Genomic DNA, 22,384 nt, shown 5'->3' with positions numbered 1-22,384 from the left:
TGGTTTCTGACACTGTGGCTCACCGTTATCTATAAGCATGGACTAAAATGTGTTAGCATAAAGCTAAAAACAGTAGCAGTAGCCATATAGAAGCCTGAATTTTAGTCTGTAAATTGTCATGAAGTTTCAGAAACTACATAATCATGCAGATTAGCCGTTATGCTAATTGGTGGGCGTAGTCTTACGTTAGCTACGTTAGCTCCATTCCATGTTAGCCACATTAGCCTCATAGCTCCAAACTGCAGACACCAAACATGTCTCAGGTGACTGGCCAAAACTAACAGTGCTATAAAATCACTCTCACTGTGAATGTTACAGCTCCAATTTTCCTGCATTATTATAACGCATATATATTTGCGGTATTTAAATAGTGATTAACCTCTATTCTGTCCAAATATGAGAATAAGTATCATGTGTAATATGTTTATTTTTGAAAAAAACTAAAACATAGTAGTTACAGAATAACTCATTGTAGATATTAAATAACTCATAGTAGATATTATTCATAATAAATATTAAATCATTCATAGTAAATAGTTAATAATACATAGTAAATACTAAATAAATCATAGTAGAAACTAAACTAATTCATAGTAGGTACATAATAATACATAGTAGATACTAAATAATTCATAGTTGATGTTACATAATTCATATTAGAGCCTGAATAATTCATAGTAGATATTAAATAATCCATAGTAGATACTGCATACTTCATAGTGGTTTTTAAATAATTAATAGTGGATATTAAATAATTCATAGTAGATACTGAATAATTCATAGTAGATACTTAATAATAATAAAAGACAATTAACATCTTTATGATATTGTTAGTGGATCTCACTGTGAATATTACAGTTCCTATTTTCCTGCATTATTATAATGCATAAACATTTGCTTTATGTAAACAGTGATTAACTCTTCTGTCTAAACATGAGAATAAATATCATGTGTAATATGTTTATTTTGAAAAATATACATAGCTTTATTTTTAAGAGGTCAAATCTTTCATAATTGCATAGCAAAATAGCAAAAGAAAAAATACATAAGTAGTAAATTAAGTAAGTTCAATTGCATAAAATCTGCATGTCTCATTTGTGAAGAATGATGAGCTGCAGTTCTCACCACTAGCCACTAGAGAGCAGAATTAATCAATGTACAATAATAAATGCGCTTATTTGAGTTTCCTGCCACTGTTAGAGAGCAAACAACAGTGTTTTGATATTGTTTTTTTTATTTGTTAGATTTGATGTGCTTTGATTTTTAAATATTTATTTAATTCATCGGTGCAATTTCTATGAAAACACCTTGAGCCGAATCTAAATGGATGCGAGGTGCTGTGATAAAGGATAAAAGATATGCTGTTACTCTTTGTAGCTGTTCTAAAAAGAAAGAAACTAACGATGGACGAAGTGGACATACATTACATTATGATTGCTTGTTTTCCCAGGATGCACTCTGTTTTTCTATGAGACGGACGGCCGTTCTGGAATCGATCACACCAGCGTCCCCAAACACGCCGTGTGGGCGGAGAACAGTATCGTCCAGGCCGTGCCGGAGCACCCCAAAAAAGATTTCGTCTTCTGCCTCAGTAACTCCATGGGAGACTCGTACCTGTTCCAGGTAAACATGCTGCTGCTTATCTCCAGGACGGGCCACAGTGACCCGAATTAAGGGTCAACATGTGGGTCCGCACTTCACTTCCTCATAAACACATTGTTATAATAATAATAATTCATAGCAGATACTGAATAATTCTTAACAGAAACTGAGGAATTCATGACACTGAATAATTCATAGTAGATACTGCATAATCAATAGTACTTACTGAATAATTCATAGTAGTTACTGGAAAATTCTTAGTAGTTCCTGAGTAATTCATAGTAGTTACTGAAAAAAACAGTAATTGCTGAGTAATTCATAGTAGTTACTGAAAAATTCTTAGTAGTTCCTGAGTAATTCATAGCAGGTACTGAACAAATCATAGTAATTGCTGAGTAATTCATAGTAGTTACTGAAAAAAACATAGAAATTGCTGAGTAATTCATAGTAGTTACTGAAAAATTCTTAGTAGTTCCTGAGTAATTCATAGCAGTTACTGAAAAAACATAGTAATTGTTGAGTAATTCATAGCAATTACTGAAAAATTCTTAGTAGTTCCTGAGTAATTCATAGCAGTTACTGACAAAATCATAGTAATTGCTGAGTAATTCATAGTAGTTACTGGAAAATTCTTAGTAATTGCTGAGTAATCCATAGCAGTTACTGAAAAATTCTTAGTAGTTCCTGAGTAATTCATAGCAGTTACTGAAAAAAACAGTAATTGCTGAGTAATTCATAGCAGTTACTGAAAAATTCTTAGTAGTTCCTGAGTAATTCATAGCAGTTACTGACAAAATCATAGTAATTGCTGAGTAATTCATAGCAGTTACTGAAAAATTCTTAGTAGTTCCTGAGTAATTCATAGTAGTTACTGAAAAAAACATAGTAATTGCTGAGTAATTCATGGTAGTTACTGAAAAATTCTTAGTAGTTCCTGAGTAATTCATAGTAGTTACTGAAAAAAACATAGTAATTGCTGAGTAATTCATGGTAGTTACTGAAAAATTCTTAGTAGTTCCTGAGTAATTCATAGCAGTTACTGAAAAATTCTTAGTAGTTCCTGAGTAATTCATAGTAGTTACTGAAAAAAACATAGTAATTGCTCTGTAATTCATAGTAGTTACTGAAAAAAACATAGTTATTGCTGAGTAATTCATAGTAGTTACTGAAAAATTCTTAGTAGTTCCTGAGTAATTCATAGTAGTTACTGAAAAAAAAACATAGTAATTGCTGAGTAATTCATAGTAGTTACTGAAAAATTCTTAGTAGTTCCTGAGTAATTCATAGTAGTTACTGAAAGAAACATAGTAATTGCTGAGTAATTCATAGTAGTTACTGGAAAATTCTTAGTAGTTCCTGAGTAATTCATAGCAGTTACTGAATAATTCATAGTAGGATTATGAGCTAACTCCTGAATAATAACTCTAAGTTTGAATTTATTGATTTGTTGAATAGTTGATTAATCAGTGAGGGGTCAGAGGGTTCACTGTCTGTCTCTCTGTCCAGACGAGCAGTCAGACGGAGCTGGAGAACTGGGTGACGGCGATCCACTCCGCGTGTGCGGCGGCCTTTGCCCGGCAGCATCACCGTGACGACACAGTGCGGCTCCTGCGCTCCGAGATCCGTAAGCTGGAGCAGAAGATCGACATGGATGAGAAGATGAAGAAGATGGGAGACATGCAGCTGGCTTCGGTCACCGACACCAAGAAGAGAAAGACCATCCTGGAGCAGGTAACGCCGAGGCACCGGAGTCTGGGTACACCTGTGTGTGTATGAGCCTTCAAACAAAATGGATTTTAGAGTTCTCTCTCTCTCTCTCTCTCTCTCTCTCTCTCTCTCTCTCTCTGTTGTCTCTCTCTCAGATCTTCCTGTGGGAGCAGAATCTGGAGCAGTTCCATATGGACCTGTTTCGTTTCCGCTGTTATCTGTCCAGCCTGCAGGGCGGTGAGCTGCCCAACCCCAAACGCTTGCTGGCCTTCGCCTCCCGCCCCACCAAACTGGCCATGGGTCGCCTTGGCATCTTCTCCGTCTCCTCCTTCCACGCCCTGGTAACCGTCCCTCCATCCTCTGCCTGCCTTCATCTCCTATTCATCCCTGTATCTTCTATCTATCTACTCCGTCATCTCCTATTCGTCCTTTCATCCTCCATCAGTCTACTCCGTTATCTCCTATATCCCTTCATCCTCTATCAGTCTACTCCTTTATGTTCTCTTCATCCCTCCATCATCAATCAGTCTACTCATTTATCTCCTCTACATCCCTCCATCCTCTATCAGTCTACTCCTTTTTCTCCTATATTCCTTCATCCTCCATCAGTCTACTCCTTTATCTCCTCTATATCCCTCCATCATCAATCACTCTACTCCTTAATCTCCTCTATATCCCTCCATCCTCCATCAGTCTACTCCTTTATATCCTCTTCATCCCTACATCCCCCATCAGTCTACTCCTTTATCTCCTCTTCATCCTCTTGCAGTCTGCTCCTTTATCTACTCTACATCCCTCCATCATTAATCAGTCTACTCCTTTATCTCCTCTACATCCGTACATCCTCTATAAGTCTACTCCTTTTTCACCTATATCCCTTCATCCTCTTGCAGTCTACTCCTTTATCTACTCTACATCCCTCCATCATCTATCAGTCTAATCCTTTACCTCCTCTACATCCCTCCATCCTCTATCAGTCCACTCCTTTATCTCCTCTACACCCCTCCATCAATAATCAGTCTACTCCTTTACCTTCTCTACATCCCTCCATCCTCTATCAGTCCACTCCTTTATCTCCTCTATATCATTACCTCTCCAAACTTCAGGGCCTGAAATAACATTTCTTTATGTCTGTCATTTATTTGTTCCCCTAACACCTGCAGTGGATGGTCCCCTGGGTGCTGTAGTTTGATGCCCCCCGAGGCTCTTGGCTCGTAATATGTATGTGTCTATGAGTGTAAACAGAATGTCAGACTGTCCTGCAGGTTAAACTGCTCCACAGTAAAGCCCATAAATCAGCTTCAGTCTGACGTTATAATAGTCTGAGCTTTACTTCTGTCTCTGTGTGCTGATTTATGTGTGAGTGCGGGGGGGAGGGAGGCGGCCACCGCTTTGGGTGGTCAATTCCATGTGTGTGTATGTATATGTGTGTGTGTGTGTGTGTGTGTGTGTGTGTGTGTGTGTGTGTGTAGCCACCCACAGCTCCATCAGCGGGGGAGAAAGACAGAGAAGAATTGTGTGATAGCTTTTAGACTGAAAGGCTAGAAGATTCTTTATTCTGTATTGAGTTTTCTGTTCCTCTTTATACCTCCATAACATTTAGAAAGGCGGGGGGCAGACAGAGAGAGAGCGAAAGGGAGAGATGGGAATGAAAGAGAGAGAGAGCAAAGGAATAAAGAGGGAGAGAGACAGAAAAAAATGAGAAAGAAACGAGCAAGAGAAGTCACTGTTTCATCCTCATTTTCAGTACATTTTGCTTTTACTGCATTCCTTTATTGTCATTATTTGTTTGTATTGATCGTGTTTATTTATTTATTTAGTATTAATGAACAATGCCTGTTGTAAGGACATTAAAAGAGATTAAAACTGTTATATGTAAAAGTGTTAAAAGTGACTCCACTTCCTTTACATTATTGCATTATTTCTTGAAACAAGCAAAACCTAATTTCATGTGATGAACTAGGCTGGAAGAGGCCAAGCTGAAAAGGACGAGGCTAATAAACAAAGTGAAGGCAGTACTAATAGAATAGAATAAATACAAAGCTTAAGGCTAAGCTATGGCTTGACAGGGAAAATCATTTAAAAATCTATGCAAATGCCAGTTGACTGCAGCAATGCTAATATAAAGTCAAAGCTATGGAAGCAGGCCAAGACAGTACAGAGACTCAGACACTATAAGGAACAAAAGAGAAATAGTCAAGACAGGGCAAGGCAAATCAACTAGGTAAGGCAACAGGGCAAAGCAGGGAAAGGCAATGACAAGCAAGGCAACTGGGCAGAGCAAGGAAGTAAGGCAAGGGAACAGGGCAACAACTAGGCAAGAAAAAGCAAGGCAAATAGGCAAAGCAAGGAAAGGCAATGGCAAGGGAAAGGCAATTGCCCAAAGCATGGCAAGGCAACTAGATTAGACAACCAGGCAAGGCAACTAGGAAAAGCAAGGAAAGGTAACAGAAAAGCAAGGCAACTAGGCAAGACAAGGCAGGATAATAAACAAGACAACTAGGCAAGACAACTGGGCAAGGCACCTGAGCAAGTCAAGGCAATGAATGGGCAAGGCAGCTAGGCATGGCATCTGGACAAGGCCAGGCAACTGGGCAAAGCAAGGAAAAGTAACAGAAAAACAAAGCAAGACAAGGCAAGACAGTTAAACAAGGTAACTGGGCAAGGCAACTAGGCAAGACAAGTCAAGGCAACTAGACAATACACAACAAGACAAGGCAACTGATCAAGACCAGGCAAGATAACTGGGCAAGGTAAGGCAAAGCTTCTAGAAAAGGCAGTGCAACTAATCAAGACAAGACAAGGCAACTAGGCAAGACAAATCAAGGCAACTAGGCAAGACAAGTCAAGGCAACTAGGCAAGACAAGGCAATGCAACTAGCCAAGACAAATCAAGGCAACTAACCAGACAAGGCAATGCAACAAGCCAAGGCAAGACAAGGCAACTAGGCAAGACAAAGCAATGCAACTAGCCAAGACAAATCAAGGCAACTAGCCAGACAAGGCAATGCAACTAGCCAAGACAAGACAAGGCAACTAGGCAAGACAAGGCAGTGCAACTAGCCAAGACAAATCAAGGCAAATAAGCAAGACAAAGCAAGGCAATCGAACAAGACCAGGCAAGACAATTGGGCAAGATAAGGTAAGGCAACTGAGCAAGGCAACTAGGCAAGACAAATCAAGACAGCTAGGCAACCTCATAATGAGAAATAAGAGCTGTATTCATTAGGTGTAACATAAATTCACTTCCCAAGATATTGATTTGTGCAGTGTCAGTGTGAGTAATCATTAAATAGAACAAATCTGATAAAATTATGAGTAAATATGTGTGTGTGCAGGTGGCGGCCCGTACGGAGTGTGGCGTTCGGAGGCGTACACATGCCATGTCCCGCTCCACCAGCAAACGTAAGAGTCGCTTTTCCTCACTGTGGGGCCTGGAGACCAGCACAAAGAGGAAAAACAAAACACACCCCAGCATAGAGCAGGTACACACACATTAGGCTTGAGCCGAGTGATCGGATTCCAACAGATTCCATATATTGCGACTGCCAGAGTGGGATGATATGAGTGTATTTATAACTCATTATTTATTATACCACTGAATGTGTTTAGTATTACCTGGAAAAGCAGAAAATATAGCCAACTTCTAAGACTGGACTTTGGAGTTGTGGAAAAAGAAAGTTTGTTTATCGTGTGCAGTCAATCGTTAACTGGAGTAATATAGATAGTTTATTTATTACTGTTTTTATTGTGTTTGCAGGTTTTTGCAGAAGGGGAGGAGCCAGTGAGGAGGGTATTGGAGGAAATGTTTGACGAATCAAGGAATGCCGTAAGCTTCATTCATTCATCCACCCATCCATCTATTCTGTTTCTGGAAATTGATTTTGGAATTTATTTTATTAGAATTTGATTCTGAATATTAATTTTAGTAAAACTAGTACTATATATGTCTAATAGCAGTAGAGTGTAAATCTAATGGCAGTAGTGTGTATGTCTTATAGCAGTAGAGTAGGTGTGTGATAGCAGTAGTGTGTATATATTACGTATATATGTAAAGAAAAACAGACATTCACGAATGATGAAAACTGAAAAATGTCAAAAATGGAAATACAAGGTTTTGTTCCAACAGCATATACACGGTAGTGTGTAGATATAATAGTAGTAGTATAATTGTATAGTAGCAGTAGTGTATATGTGTAACATCAGTAGTGTATATGTGTAGTATTAGTAGTGTATAATGGTAGTGTACATGTATAACTTCAGCAGTGTATATGTATATTAGTAGTGTGTATGTGTAATAGCAGTAGTGTATAATAGTAGTGTACATATTTAACAGCAATAATGTAGTGTGTATGTATGAAATCTGTGGTATATATGTGTAATAGCAGTTGTGTATATGTGTATAAATGTAGAGTATATGTGTAATAGCAGTTGTGTATATGTATAAATGTAGAGTATATATGTAATAGCAGTGGTGTATATGTATAATAGTAATGTATATGTGTATAAAAAGCCAGTTTTACAGCTTATTTGTTTGTTTTTCTGCTGTAGAAAGATGACCCGGTCTGCGTGAAGGGGGTAGTAAGGCCCAGTGCGGAGCAGGACGCCTGGGCTAAAGACCACCTCACACCCTCCTGGGTATGTTTACCCAACGGCCGGCCTGTTTTGGCCATCGTCCGGCCAGGAGAGTCTGCACTGGACACACTGGAGACAATCTGCAAGGTAATGCTTGATTACTGTTCCATGCATACCTGTAAACAGGTGTAAACCCGTCTGTAAGAGCATCGTCATCCTCTATCATCAGAGACTCGTTTCGCAGTTCTGTTTATGTAAGTTATGTGTTTAAAGCAGTGGTCATTACACAGACCGGCTATGAAGACGTTGCATAAGCAGCATTAGGTGTTGTTTTTTTATTGTGTTGATTTGGCTGGCATTAAAGAACATTCAGCCTGTTTAGAAGTGTTTTCTTCAGATCACTCTTTCTCTCTCTCTCTCTCTCTCTCTCTCTCTCTATCTCTCTCTCTATCTCTGTCTCTATCTTTCTCTATCTCTCCCACTATCTCTCTCTCCTTCTCTCTCTCTCTCTCTCTCTCTATCTATCTCTCTATCTATCTCTCTCTCTATCTGTCTATCTCTCTCTCTCTCTATCTCTGTCTCTATCTTTCTCTATCTCTCCCACTATCTAACTCTCCTTCTCTCTCTCTCTTTCTCTCTCTCTCTTTCTCCTTCTCTCTCTCTCTCTCTCTCTCTCTATCTCTCTCTCTATCTGTCTCTATCTTTCTCTATCTCTCCCACTATCTCTCTCTCCTTCTCTCTCTCTTTCTCCTTCTCTCTCTCTCTCTCTCTCTCTCTCTCTATCTATCTCTCTCTCTATCTATCTCTCTCTCTCTATCTATCTATCTCTCTCTCTCTCTATCTCTGTCTCTATCTTTCTCTATCTCTCCCACTATCTAACTCTCCTTCTCTCTCTCTCTTTATCTCTCTCTTTCTCCTTCTCTCTCTCTCTCTCTGTCTTTCTCTCTGTTTCTATCTCTGTCTCTCTCTCTCTCTCTCCTTCTCTCTCTCTTTCTCCTTCTCTCTCTCTCTCTCTCTCTCTCTCACTCCTCTCTCTCTCTCACTATTCTCTCTCTCTCTCTCTCTCTCTCTCTCTCCCTCTCTCTCTCTCTCTCCAGGCTCATGGTCTCGACTCCACTAAGCACTACCTGCGTTTGAAGTTCCTGATCGAGACGCAGGTTCAGTTCTACATCCCCAAACCGGAGGAGGACGTTCATGATCTGGTACCTTTTGAGCTGTTGTTGTGGCCAAATTACATTACATAATTATTTACATTATGAATTACGTTTATGGTGGTTTTACGTACGTTTGGTATGGACAGGTTCTGCACTTTTTCCTGTTTGTTTTTCTATCAGAAAATAAAAAAAATATCAATTTCACACATAAAATTGTCACACAGGTCCATATAATAGAGCTTTATTTCTCTCTGAATTGGGAGATCTCTCTCTCTCTCTCTCTCTCTCTCTCTCTCTCTCTCTCTCTCTCTCCTCTCTTTCTCTCTGTATCTCTGACTGTGGACAGCTGTGAGATGGTAATCAGTAGCACTGAAAGAGCCTAATCAGCACTGCATCACTCTTCATTCACAGCTGTACAAGGAAATCGAGCTGTGCTCCAAAATCAGGAAGGTCATTCAGTTCGACCGGGACGAGTCCTGTATGATTGGTTACGGTAAGTGTGACACAATACAATGTGATATTTTCAGATTTTCACAATTCGCTATGATATGATGCAATGCAGTACTGTTACTATACAATTTAAAGCAATGCCATATAAGTACTCTATGATACAAGACAATTCAGTACCATAAATAATACAATATGATATGATACAATACAACATGTTACAGTACAATACAGTACGAAACAGCATTATACAATATAATCAGAGACTATTTAGTGTGGCACGATTCAATACAACATCATTTACTGTAATGCATCATGATACTATGCAGTGCTATATGATTTTATATGACTCAATACAATGAGATACAATACATTATGATACAATTCGGTTCAATACAAAATGATATGGTATATTTTGATGCTATACAATAATGATTCAGTACACAGTGATATGATATATGATATGATTTGACATGATGAGGTATGCGATATTATTCAATTCAATACAATATGATACGGGATACATTCGATACGTTTGACACCTAGCTACACTGTAGGAACCTTCTAGAATACCACAGCAACCACCTGGAACACCAGGGTAAGCATCGAGAAATATTATAGCAACCACTTTGGGTACCATTGCATTCACATAGCAACACCCTAGCAACCACCTTACAACCACCTGGAACACCATGGTAAATTCTAGCAACCACTTTGGGTACCACTGCATCCACCTAGCAACACCCTAGCAACCACCTGGAATACCATAGCAACCACCTTGCTACCAGCTGGAACACCATGATAAGCATCTAGCAACATCTTAGCAACCACTTTGGGTACCACGGCATCCACCTAGCAACACCATAGCAACCTCCTAGAATACCATAGCAACCACCTGGAACACCATGGTAACCACCTGGAAACATTTTAGCAGCTACTTTGGGTACCACTGCATCCACCAGCAACCCAACGTGGTTGCTAGAATGTTGCTAGGTGCTTACCATGGTGTTCCAGGTGGTTGCAAGGTGGTTGCTACGGTATTCCAGGGGGTTGCTAGGTGGATGCAGTGGTACCCAAAGTGGTTGCTAGAACGTTGCCAGGTGCTTAACATGGTGTTCCAGGTGGTTGTAAGGTGGTTGCAAGGGTGTTGCTAGGTGAATGCAATGGTACCCAGAGTGGTTGCTATAATATTGCTAGATGCTTACCCTGGTGTTCCTGGTGGTTGCTGTGGTATTCTAGAAGGTTCGTAGAGTGTTGCTAGGTGAATGCAATGATACCTAAAGTGGTTGCTAGAATGTTGCTAGGCACTTACTTTGGTGGTCTCGGCGGTTGCTTTGGTTTTCCAGGGGGTTGCTAGGGTGGAAGCAGTGGTACCCAAAGTGGTTGCTAGAATGTTTCCAGGTGGTTACCATGGTGTTACCCAAATCAGCAAAAGCTAATATCACAGTAACGATTACTGACCCATTTTGTTGATTTTCTAGATTTTAGTGCACAATTACTGTTTATTTACTGAATTTAACATTAGGGGGGAAAAATCTAACATAAACTGCAGCTTGTAGAAAAACATTGTGTGGTATGTTAATTTCAGCAAAGTAATAGTTTTGCACTAAAATTTGCTTCAAAAATCAACAAAACAAGTGATTTGACCCCAGTGTGTGCAAACTTTTTTATGACTATAGAAATATGAACATAAATAAAGCATAAAGAGATGAAATAATGTATAATTTCTCTCTCTTTCTCCATCTGTGACAGGTTTCTCCATCTCAGTGGTGGAGGATGACAGCGTGCAGCAACTCTACATCACTGATGTGAAAGCAGGAGGATTAGCATTTGCTAAAGGTTCATTACTGCTCTTCTCCGCTTCATTAGCGTCCTTTTCTCTTCTCCCCCACTCTCTCTCTCTCTCTCTCTCTCTCTCTCTCTCTGTCTGAGCTGTAGGCTGTATGTTTCTGTAGATGTTCGGGGATCAGTAATGGGTGTTATTGCTGTTGCCACGCTGCGTTATGTAACACGTGTATTGAGAGCTTTGTGGGGGTTCGGCGAGGCTCGAATTAGCCATGCTAGCTGACTCACGCTCTGCTCTGGAGGGAAAGGAAGCACCATTATATCACCCCGGCCCCCTTATTCAAGGCTTGCACCAATTTTCCGAGTGCGGTACTATCTATGGGACGGCGGGAATCAAGGCCAGTCCACGCACGCCCACAACAGTGCAGGAAAAGAAAGTAGTAACTAGTGTCAAGTTGCATCAGGTATCACTTAACTTGCTGGGTACCTACATAGGGACTTCATAACACATGCATAACCTCATGCATAACTCATTGAATAGTGTATACTTGATGCACAGTATTTACAGGAGATGAGTTGTAAGGTAACTGATTTTCTGTAATACTGTTACACTGACATGCATTGGCCTTTAGCATAGCATGGTTATGCTAGTCACTAAGTTAGCCACAATGCAGAAGCTTTATTTAATGTATTTATTGCTTCTTTATTAGCAATGTTGTCTTATAAACACTAGCAAAAGGGACTCAGAAAGCCATGATGCTTTTTGATCTATGCAGTGCTTGGCAATGAATACAAACATTACATCAGATAAAGCTAGAAAAGTGAAGAAAATGCAGCTTAAGTGGTTGTGCAGGTTAAGCACTTCCCAGGTGGTTGCTAATATATTGTTTAGTGGTCGCCATAGTGTTCCAGGTGGTTGCAAGGTGCTTGCTATGCTATTCCAAGGTAGGTTGTTGCTACGTGGTTGCAGTGATACCCAAGGTGGTTGCTAGAAAGTTGTGATGTTACATATGATAAAGAAATTAGTGCTAAGCACTACTTTCCAGGTAGTTGCTAGGGAATCCCAGTGGGTGCTAGGGTGGCGCTGGATGGATTTAATGGTACAAAAAGTGGTTGCTACAATGTTTCTAGGTGGTTACCATGGTGTTCCAGGTGGTTGCTATGGTGTTCTAGGGTTTGGTAGGGTTTTGCTGGGGGGATACAATAGTACCCAAAGTACTTGCTACAATATTCCTAGGTGGTTACTATGGTGTTCCAGGTGGTTGAAATGGTATTCTAGGGGGTTGCTAGGGTGTTGCTGGGTGGATGCAGTGTTACCCAAAGTGGTTGCTACAAAGTTTCTAGGTACTTGCTATGGTATTCCAGGGGGGTTGCTAGGGTGTTGCTGGGTGGATGCAGTGGTACCCAAAGTGATTGCTATAATGTTGCTAGTTGGTATTCTGGGTGGTTGCTAGGCTACTTGCTAATGTAATGTTTATCTGAACTGTGTAAGTAATGTAAACATTCTGATGTTTTGCAGGATTGAATGCAGGTGATGAGATCCTGCAGCTCAACGGCAAAAACTCCAGCACACTGACCTTCTCCGATATGAAGGCTGCGTTCTCTCAGGCATCCCTCTCGCTCACAGTGAACACACTGCCCCCAGTGGACCGGAGACAGCACTGCTTCCTGCCCCCAAGACGATCCGACTCTGTACAGCACCTCTACACCGACATCTTCTCCCAGAACCAAGGTGGGTTAGGACTCGCAGAACCACACTGAGCTGAGCTATTGGCAAAACTAGCTGAACTAGGGTGAGCTGAGTTACCAGCAGAACTAAAAGAACCAACTTAGTTGGGTCACTGGCAGATCCCATAGAACGAATAGTGTATTACCAAAAGAGCAAGGGTTCCTAAGAGAACAAGTAGAACAATGGGTTTGGGTCGCTTTCCGAAGCAGCAATACCAGGGTGAGTTGAGTTCCTGTCAGAACCAGTACAGCCAAATTGAATTGGTTTCTCTCAGAACAAGTAGAAGAAGGGTGAGATGGTCCATTTCTGAACCAACAGAACCAGAGATCTTCAGAGTTACTGTACTGTGTATACAGTTGTTCTGTTTTACAATTCATACAATTCATTACACTCCAACTGATTGTACTACAGTGTTGTATTAAGAGGGTTCTCTGAGCCGTGGTGGTCAAGGTCTTAAGCCCTAGTTGACCAATTAAAAGGTTTTCAGTGGACTCTGTTGGCTAATGGAGTTGCTAATGGAATACAGATGACCATCTTTGACCAACTTTATAGTGTCCAGCAGCTTTATTGTGTTCTGGTCTTTTCTCTTCTCAGAGGAGATTCTGGACGATGGGGTTGGACTCATCTCAGAGACGTCAGGGGACAGCCTGGACGACGACTCTGAGCTGTTCAGTGAATATGACGACTACAGAAAGGTAGAGTTTTACAGTGTTTTGCTGCAGTTCAGTCACAATTTTACTCTATTTTTGTGGTCCAGTCACAGTTTTGCAGTCCAATCACTATTTTATAACATATTATGGTGGTCCAATCACAGTTTTCTACTATATTACTGTAGTCTAATCACATATTTGCCATCTGATCTCTATTTGTAGTGTATTTTGTGGTCTGATTTACAGTTAATTATGTATTATGTAGTCAAAGTTTTACACTATATTACTGTGGTGAAATCAGATTTTTGCAATCCGATCACTACTTTTTGTATATTTTTGTGGTCTGATAACAGAATTAGTTTATTACTGTCGTCCAATCACAGTTTTCTACTATATTACTGTGGTCCAATCACATTTTTAATCTGATCACTACCTTTTGTATATTTTTATGGTGTGATAACAGGTTTGCATTTTATTACTGTAGAACAATCAGTTTTCCACTATATTAATGTGGTGCAATCAGAATTTTGCAATCTAATCACTACTTTTTGTATATTTTTTCTGGTCTGATAATAGATTTACAGTTTATTACTGTAGTCAAATCACAGTTTTACAGTATATTACTGTGCCTAATAACAGTATTGCATTATCTAAAGCCATGGTTTTATAGTGTTTGCTGCAATGCAATCACTATTTTATATATTTTTTGTGGTCCAATCACAGTTTTTGAATATTTAGCTCTGGTCTGATCAGTTTTATAGGATACTCTTTAAAATGCTTTTACGTGGCATTAGTTTGAAAAGTCCTGTTGTAATTAAATGTGTGTAAATGCATAGAAACATGTAGAGAAGTACACACACACACACACACACACACACACCCGCTGAGAATAGCGGGCTGAAGTTGTAAGAGGGCTGCAGGGCCATGCTGGAGCTCTAGGCTCCGGCGTGTTTCCTCCTACGCTCCACTATATTCAGACTCACCAGCTCCATCTCACTCTAACTGTCTCCAAGAAACAGTAAAAGTCTGCTGGCCGCTAGTGACTCTGCTCGTCCATCTGTCGCATGTCCCTCTGAAACCAAGAGCTTTGTGCATTTTAGCACTCGCTTTATTCCCTTCCATTTAGCCTGCTTTTATAATCAGACTGACCGCTGACCCGGCTGACCGCTTCAAATGGCTGTTTTAGATGCTCGTTTTGGACTTCTGTTTTTCTATGCCTAGTGGCAAAGGTCACGACTGGTAAAGGCTTGAAATGTTGACAGTTTAAATGTATTGAACTGTTGTGCTGAATCGCTGAGAGCTGTTTTGCATGTCTGGGACTCATGTCTGGGTCACTGCCTATGCTAATACTAATGCTAATGTCCATTTGGGTCCACTTAGTTTTGATGTAATAGTGCTTAGTGACTTTATCCTCACCAGGAAAAGTTCAGGTGTCATTAACAAGCATCAAGTAAACAAACGTCACTCAGCACCGCACTCTAAAGACGTCATTAACAACCATCAAATAAACAAACGTCGCTCAGCACCGCCCTCTAAAGACGTCATTAACAACCATCAAATAAACAAACGCCGCTCAGCACCGCCCTCTAAAGACGTCATTAACAACCATCAAATAAACAATCGCCGCTCAGCACCGCCCTCTAAAGACGTCATTAACAACCATCAAATAAACAAACGCCACTCAGCACCGCCCTCTAAAGACGTCATTAACAACCATCAAATAAACAAACGCCGCTCAGCACCGCCCTCTAAAGACGTCATTAACAACCTTCAAATAAACAAACGTCACTCAGCACCGCCCTCTAAAGACGTCATTAACAACCATCAAATAAACAAACGTCACTCAGCACCGCCCTCTAAAGACGTCATTAACAACCATCAAATAAACAAACGCCGCTCAGCGCCACCCTCTAAAGACGTCATTAACAACCATCAAATAAACAAACGTCACTCAGCACCGCCCTCTAGAGACGTCATTAACAACCATCAAATAAACAAACGCCGCTCAGCGCCGCCCTCTAAAGACGTCATTAACAGCCATCAAATAAACAAACGTCACTCAGCACCGCCCTCTAAAGACGTCATTAACAGCCATCAAATAAACAAACCTCACTCAGCGCCGCCCTCTAAAGACGTCATTAACAACCATCAAATAAACAAACGCCAATCAGTGCCGCCCTCTAAAGACGTCATTAACAACAATCAAATAACCAAACGTCACTCAGTGCCGCCCTCTAAAGACGTCATTAACAACCATCAAATAAACAAACGCCAATCAGTGCCGCCCTCTAAAGACGTCATTAACAACCATCAAATAACCAAACGTCACTCAGCGCCGCCCTCTAAAGACGTCATTAACAACCATCAAATAAACAAACGTCGCTCAGCGCCGCCCTCTAAAGGCGTCATTAACAACCATCAAATAAACAAACGTCACTCAGTGCCGCCCTCTAAAGACGTCATTAACAACCATCAAATAAACAAACGTCGCTCAGCGCCGCCCTCTAAAGACGTCATTAACAACCATCAAATAAACAAACGTCGCTCAGCACCGCCCTCTAAAGACGTCATTAACAACCATCAAATAAACAAACGTCGCTCAGCACCGCCCTCTAAAGACGTCATTAACAACCATCAAATAAACAAACGTCGCTCACCACCGCCCTCTAAATACGTCATTAACAGCCATCAAATAATGACTTCTCTAAAGACGTCATTAACAACCATCAAATAAACAAACGTCGCTCAGCACCGCCCTCTACAGGCATCATTGATAATCTTGCTGCCTTGCTGGTCTAAATTAATGTACTTTTTAACTTTTTTATTATTTGTACCTTAGCTTTATGCTGTAGGAGCTTCTTTCTTTAACGCTGTTACACCCCTGCTGTCTCATCAGGTCTATTTGATTTATTGATGTGCTAGAGGAAAATGATGGACACTGGGCTTATTTTGTAGCCGTGGCTTTGTTTTTGCAGGCTGAATTGTCCACTGGAGCAAATCTTCTCCATGTGAAGTAGCTGCTTTATATCTGTGAGGCAGTCTGGAAAAGGAGGGAGGAGGTGTTGAGGGTGTTGGGGGTGTTGAGGGTGTTATAGAGACTAATTAGCTGTTTCAACCGAGCAGCAATGATCCAGAAATCTCTTTGAATTTGTGTTTGCACTCTAATTCATTTTAATTGCTTAATTAGGAGAAGTAATTACGCTGTGTCATATGCAGATCTTCACTGAGGAGATGAGCTGGGTGTGACGGAGAGAAGAAGTCATCTCGCAGTGCCACATGTGCTTCTGTTCAAGCATACGTGAGGATTAGAGTTCAGTGCATCACTGATAATATGCACAGATGGAGTGGTGTTTCCGTGGTTCAGTGGTGATGATATGCTCGCATGCTTTTGGGGCAAACAGAGTGTATTTACATGATTTGTAGGCTTGTGGATGGAGAATAAGCCAGCAACCAGAAGGCTGGTCAAATCCCAGGACTGATTTGGTATACTCTCTACCAAACATTCATTAATTCCTCTCCTTCTCTCTCACCCTCTCTCTCTCTCTCTTTCTGCTTCAGCAGGGGTTGCTACTGGTGAGGGCAGCAAAGACTACAGCAGAATTCATAATTAGCCCAAAGGCAGAAACACACACACACACACACACACACACATTGCACAAACCGCTCTAAATCGCAAGTGCAGGTAAACTGTAGATGGACCATTGACAGACTGCAGGTGCACTGTAGATGGACTTGAAGTGGAATGAGAATGAATTGTAAGTGCTCTTATAGTGCACTGTAAGTGGACTGTAGATTGACTGTAGGAGGACTGTAGATGAACTTTAGAGTGACTGTAGGAGTGTAGATGTACTGTAGACTGTTGGATTGTAGATGGACTGTAGATTGACTGTTGGATTGTAGATTGACTGTAGATTGACTGTTGGAGTGTAGATGGACTGTAGATTGACTGTTGGAGTGTAGATGGGCTGCAGATTTACTGTTGGAGTGTAGATGGGCTGCAGATTTACTGTTGGATTGTAGATGGACTGTAGATTGACTGCTGGAGTGTCGATGGACTGCAGGTATACCGTAAGTGGATTCTAAGTAGACTGTAGATGGACTATAAGTGGACTGTAGGTGGACTGTTGGACTGAAGATGGACTGTTGGTTTGTAGATGGACTGTAGATTGACTGTTGGAGTGTAGATGAACTGTAGATTGACTGTTAGAGTGTAGATTGACTGTTGGAGTGTAGATGAACTGTAGCTTGACTGTTGGATTGTAGATTGACTGTTGGAGTGTAGATGAACTGTAAATTGACTTGGATTTTAGATTGACTGTTGGAGTATAGATGAACTGTAGATTGACTGTTGGAGTGTAGATTGACTGATGGAGTGTAGATGAATTGTAGTTGACTGTTGGAGTGTAGATGAACTGTAGATTGACTGTTGGGGTGTAGATTAACTGTAGATTGACTGTTGGAGTTTAGATGAACTGTAAATTGACTGTTGGAGTGTAGATTGACTGATGGAGTGTAGATGAATTGTAGTTGACTGTTGGAGTGTAGATGAACTGTAGATTGACTGTTGGGGTGTAGATTAACTGTAGATTGACTGTTGGAGTTTAGATGAACTGTAAATTAACTTGGAGTGTAGATTGACTGTTGAAGTGTAGATGAACTGTAGATTGACTGTTGGAGTGTAGATTGACTGTTGGAGTGTAGATGAATTGTAGATGACTGTTGGAGTGTAGATGAACTGTAGATTGACTGTTGGGGTGTAGATTAACTGTAGATTGACTGTTGGAGTTTAGATGAACTGTAAACTGACTTGGATTTTAGATTGACTGTTGGAGTATAGATGAACTGTAGATTGACTGTTGGAGTGTAGATTGACTGATGGATTGTAGATGAATTGTAGATTGACTGTTGGAGTGTAGATTAACTGTAGATTGACTTGGAGTTTAGATTAACTGTAAATTGACTTGGAGTGTAGATTGACTGTTGAAATGTAGTGGACTGTAGATTGACTGTTGGAGTGTAGATTGACTGTTGGAGTGTAGATGAACTGTAGATTGACTGTTGGAGTGTAGATTGACTGTTGGATTGTAGATTGACTGTTGGAGTGTAGATGAACTGTAAATTGACTTGGGTTGTAGATTGACTGTTGGAGTGTAGATGAACTGTAAATTGACTTGGAGTGTAGATTGACTGATGGAGTGTAGATGAACTGTAGATTGACTGTTGGAGTGTAGATGAACTGTAAATTGACTTGGAGTGTAGATTGACTGTTGGAGTGTAGATGAACTGTAGATTGACTGTTGGAGTGTAGATTGACTGATGGAGTGTAGATGAATTGTAGATGACTGTTGGAGTGTAGATGAACTGTAGATTGACTGTTGGGGTGTAGATTAACTGTAGATTGACTGTTGGAGTTTAGATGAACTGTAAACTGACTTGGATTTTAGATTGACTGTTGGAGTATAGATGAACTGTAGATTGACTGTTGGAGTGTAGATTGACTGATGGATTGTAGATGAATTGTAGATTGACTGTTGGAGTGTAGATTAACTGTAGATTGACTTGGAGTTTAGATTAACTGTAAATTGACTTGGAGTGTAGATTGACTGTTGAAATGTAGTGGACTGTAGATTGACTGTTGGAGTGTAGATTGACTGTTGGAGTGTAGATGAACTGTAGATTGACTGTTGGAGTGTAGATTGACTGTTGGATTGTAGATTGACTGTTGGAGTGTAGATGAACTGTAAATTGACTTGGGTTGTAGATTGACTGTTGGAGTGTAGATGAACTGTAGATTGACTGATGGAGTGTAGATGAACTGTAGATTGACTGTTGGAGTGTAGATGAACTGTAAATTGACTTGGAGTGTAGATTGACTGTTGGAGTGTAGATGAACTGTAGATTGACTGTTGGAGTGTAGATTGACTGATGGAGTGTAGATGAATTGTAGATTGACTGTTGGAGTGTAGATGAACTGTAGATTGATTGTTGGAGTGTAGATGAACTGTAGATTGACTGTTGGATTATAGATGGACTGTAAATTGACTGTTGGAGTGTAGATGGACTGTAGATTGACTGTTGAAGTGTAGATCAACTGTAGATTGATTGTTGGTGGACTGAAGATGAACTGTAGGAAGACTGCTGATGGACTATAGTTGGACTTTAGGTTGAGAGTAGACAGTAGGACTATATGTATGAAGTTTAGGAGGACTGTAGATGGATTGTTGGTGGATTGTAGATGACCTGTTGGTGGGCTGTTGGACTGTATATGGACTGTATTTGGATTTCAAGTGCACTGTAGGTGGACTGTAGATAAACTATAAGTGAACTATAACTACAAGGTGAATATTTCTAATAAAGTGGCCAGTGAGTGGAGATACAAAGTGTGTGTTTCTAATAATGTGGCCAGTTGGTGGAAGTAGAAAGTAGGTGTTTCTAATAAGGTGGCCAGTGAGTGGAAGTACAAGGTGGCTGTTTTTAATAAAGTGGCCAGTGAGTGGAAGTACAAGGTGGGTGTTTCTAATAAAGTGGACAGTTGTTCTACACTGGTCTGTAATCATGCATCGTCAAGCGTTGCTTTCATGGATCTCATTTTATTTCTCCTTTTGGTGAGAGAATGTTTCTCCAGGCTGTGATGGTTTAGTGTACTGTAGTGTGTGTTGAGCTGAGAGATTAGCATGCTAACTCTCCAAAGCTGTCTTCACGGCTGGATCACAGCCGATGATGATGATCCAACACCAGCTAATCTGCTTATACACTGAGTCTCACTAGGTTAGAAAGCGGCTGTCAGTCTGAGGGAACTTTTCAGAGAAGAACAGATAAAAACATTCCAAACTTTCAAGGGGAATTCCTCCCAGTTTCATCTAGCAGAAAGCATCCAGAACATTCCAAAGAACCTCAACAGCTTAATCTAATCTCAGCTGTGTGTATTCAGTGTGTCACTCGTTCCCATTATTCCAGACACACCTCCAAAGCTCAGTCTTAGAAGCTGGTTGATGATTTTCAGTAATCAAACCCATTCAGTGGTTTTGAGGTCTGGACTCTGGGTGGTCAGTCCATTGTTCAGCTTCTTGGTTTGATGTGTCCGTCTCCTTTTCTCAGTGAGGTTCTTCTTCATCAGCTATACATCCTTTCAGACCCACAGTGCTGAGTGGTCTTTGACAGTGAAAGGATGGACAGAAACACCTGTGGATGTTTTCAGATCTGAAGCAACTTCATTTTTTCCTCTCTCTCAGAGATGGAAGCTTTAAGCGCTGTTTATCTGATGGGGCAGTTTTGGGGTCTATCAGGGTCTTCCAGGTGGTTGTTAAGAGCCTCTAGTTTTACTTTGACTTTCTCTTTCATTGTGAAAATGAATTATCTTGTAAATCATATGAAAGAAAGTGCTTTTAATGGCTGTTTTGACTGGAAATGAATATGTGAAGGTCTGACTTGTGCTGTACATTCGTGCTCACTTTCTGTATTGGCTGCATATCTTTGTTGTAATCTTGGGCTCATCAGGCTGGAGCTCATTATTGCTCTCTCTCTCTCTCTCTCTCTCTCTCTCTCTCTCTCTGACCTGCTGCTGTGTGAATCCGGCTCTGCTGTGCTCTCTCTCTTTGTGTGATCACGCTGCGGGTCACTCTCTCTTTCTAAGAGCTGCACAGTTACAGAGACCTACACAATGGAGAGCCTCTCCTCTATTTGCATCTGAAAGCTGCGGCTCGCTGCATTTCTCTGTTCTCGTGCAGTTTGTCTTAAAATCTCCACCTCACTTTCGACCTTAAAGCTAAAGTGAAGTTTGTTAAAAGTCAAATTAACCCAGTTTTACCCAAAGGACGTGTTTACTGTCTGAAGTTTGTCTCTTTAACTTTAGTTATATTTTAGCACTATAGTTATGTGACATGCCCGTCTCCGGCTTTACCAACACTTCTCTTGACAATCTGCTCCCGAACTCCAACTCCCAGAATTCTACGGGAGACCATGTGGCTTTGAATTCTCAGCCAACAGCCTATGGGGCAGTCGTGGGCTGGAGGTTAGGGAATCAGCCTTGTGATTTGATTGCCAGTTTGATCCCCTGAGCTGGCAGTATGTGACCGAAGAGCCCTTGAGCAAGACACCTGACCCCCAGCTGCTCCCTGGGTGAGGTGGATAGGGCTGCCCACCTCTCTGGGCAAGTGTGCTCACTTCCCCCTAGTGTGTGCGTTCAGTAGTGTGTATGCGGTGTTTCACTGCACGGATGTGTCAAAATGCGGAGGTGAAATTTCCGTTTCGTGGGACTAATAAGGGTCACGTAATTCTCCCCAGTATCTCTCTGTTCTTTTTCTGCCTCTGACTCGCTCTTCATTAATATTCATTCTGCTTTGTGAGGTGTCCAGCTTTATCAACCTATCAACACTCTCTCCCTTTCTCTCCATCGCTCTTTCTCTTTCTCTCCACTCTCTTGCTCTTCTTCTTTCTCTCCATCACTTTCTCTTTCTCTCCACTCTCTCGCTCTCCTTCTTTCTCTCCATCGCTCTTTCTCTTTCCACTCCCTCGCTCTTCTTCTTTCTCTCCATCACTCTTTCTCTTTCTCTCCACTCTCGCTCTCCTACTTTCTCTCCATCGCTTTCTCTTTCTCTCCACTCTCTCGCTCTCCTTCTTTCTCTCCATCGCTCTTTCTCTTTCTCTCCACTCTCTTGCTCTTCTTCTTTCTCTCCATCGCTTCTCTTTCTCTCCACTCTCTCGCTCTCCTTCTTTCTCTCCATCGCTCTTTCTCT

General features: G+C 40.9%; 1 protein-coding gene across 6 annotated transcripts in view; it reads left to right on the top strand.

The window, feature by feature from the left end:
- tiam1b (TIAM Rac1 associated GEF 1b) overlaps window positions 1–22,384 on the top strand; it is a 109,955-nt gene that overhangs the window by 62,104 nt on the left and 25,467 nt on the right. For all 6 annotated transcript variants that reach the window (XM_017682538.2, XM_037546850.1, XM_017682542.2 and 3 more), the window contains exons 7-17: window positions 1,451–1,623; window positions 3,109–3,333; window positions 3,465–3,650; window positions 6,648–6,794; window positions 7,070–7,138; window positions 7,861–8,031; window positions 8,982–9,086; window positions 9,450–9,531; window positions 11,238–11,324; window positions 12,790–13,002; window positions 13,594–13,694. In XM_017682538.2, coding sequence (XP_017538027.1) covers window positions 1,451–1,623; window positions 3,109–3,333; window positions 3,465–3,650; window positions 6,648–6,794; window positions 7,070–7,138; window positions 7,861–8,031; window positions 8,982–9,086; window positions 9,450–9,531; window positions 11,238–11,324; window positions 12,790–13,002; window positions 13,594–13,694 — 1,559 coding nt within the window. The remainder of the gene's footprint in view (window positions 1–1,450; window positions 1,624–3,108; window positions 3,334–3,464; window positions 3,651–6,647; window positions 6,795–7,069; window positions 7,139–7,860; window positions 8,032–8,981; window positions 9,087–9,449; window positions 9,532–11,237; window positions 11,325–12,789; window positions 13,003–13,593; window positions 13,695–22,384) is intronic.

Source organism: Pygocentrus nattereri, chromosome 17, assembly GCF_015220715.1.
Source record: "Pygocentrus nattereri isolate fPygNat1 chromosome 17, fPygNat1.pri, whole genome shotgun sequence".
Lineage (NCBI taxonomy): Eukaryota > Metazoa > Chordata > Actinopteri > Characiformes > Serrasalmidae > Pygocentrus > Pygocentrus nattereri.
This window is presented reverse-complemented; position numbering and strand designations above follow the sequence as displayed.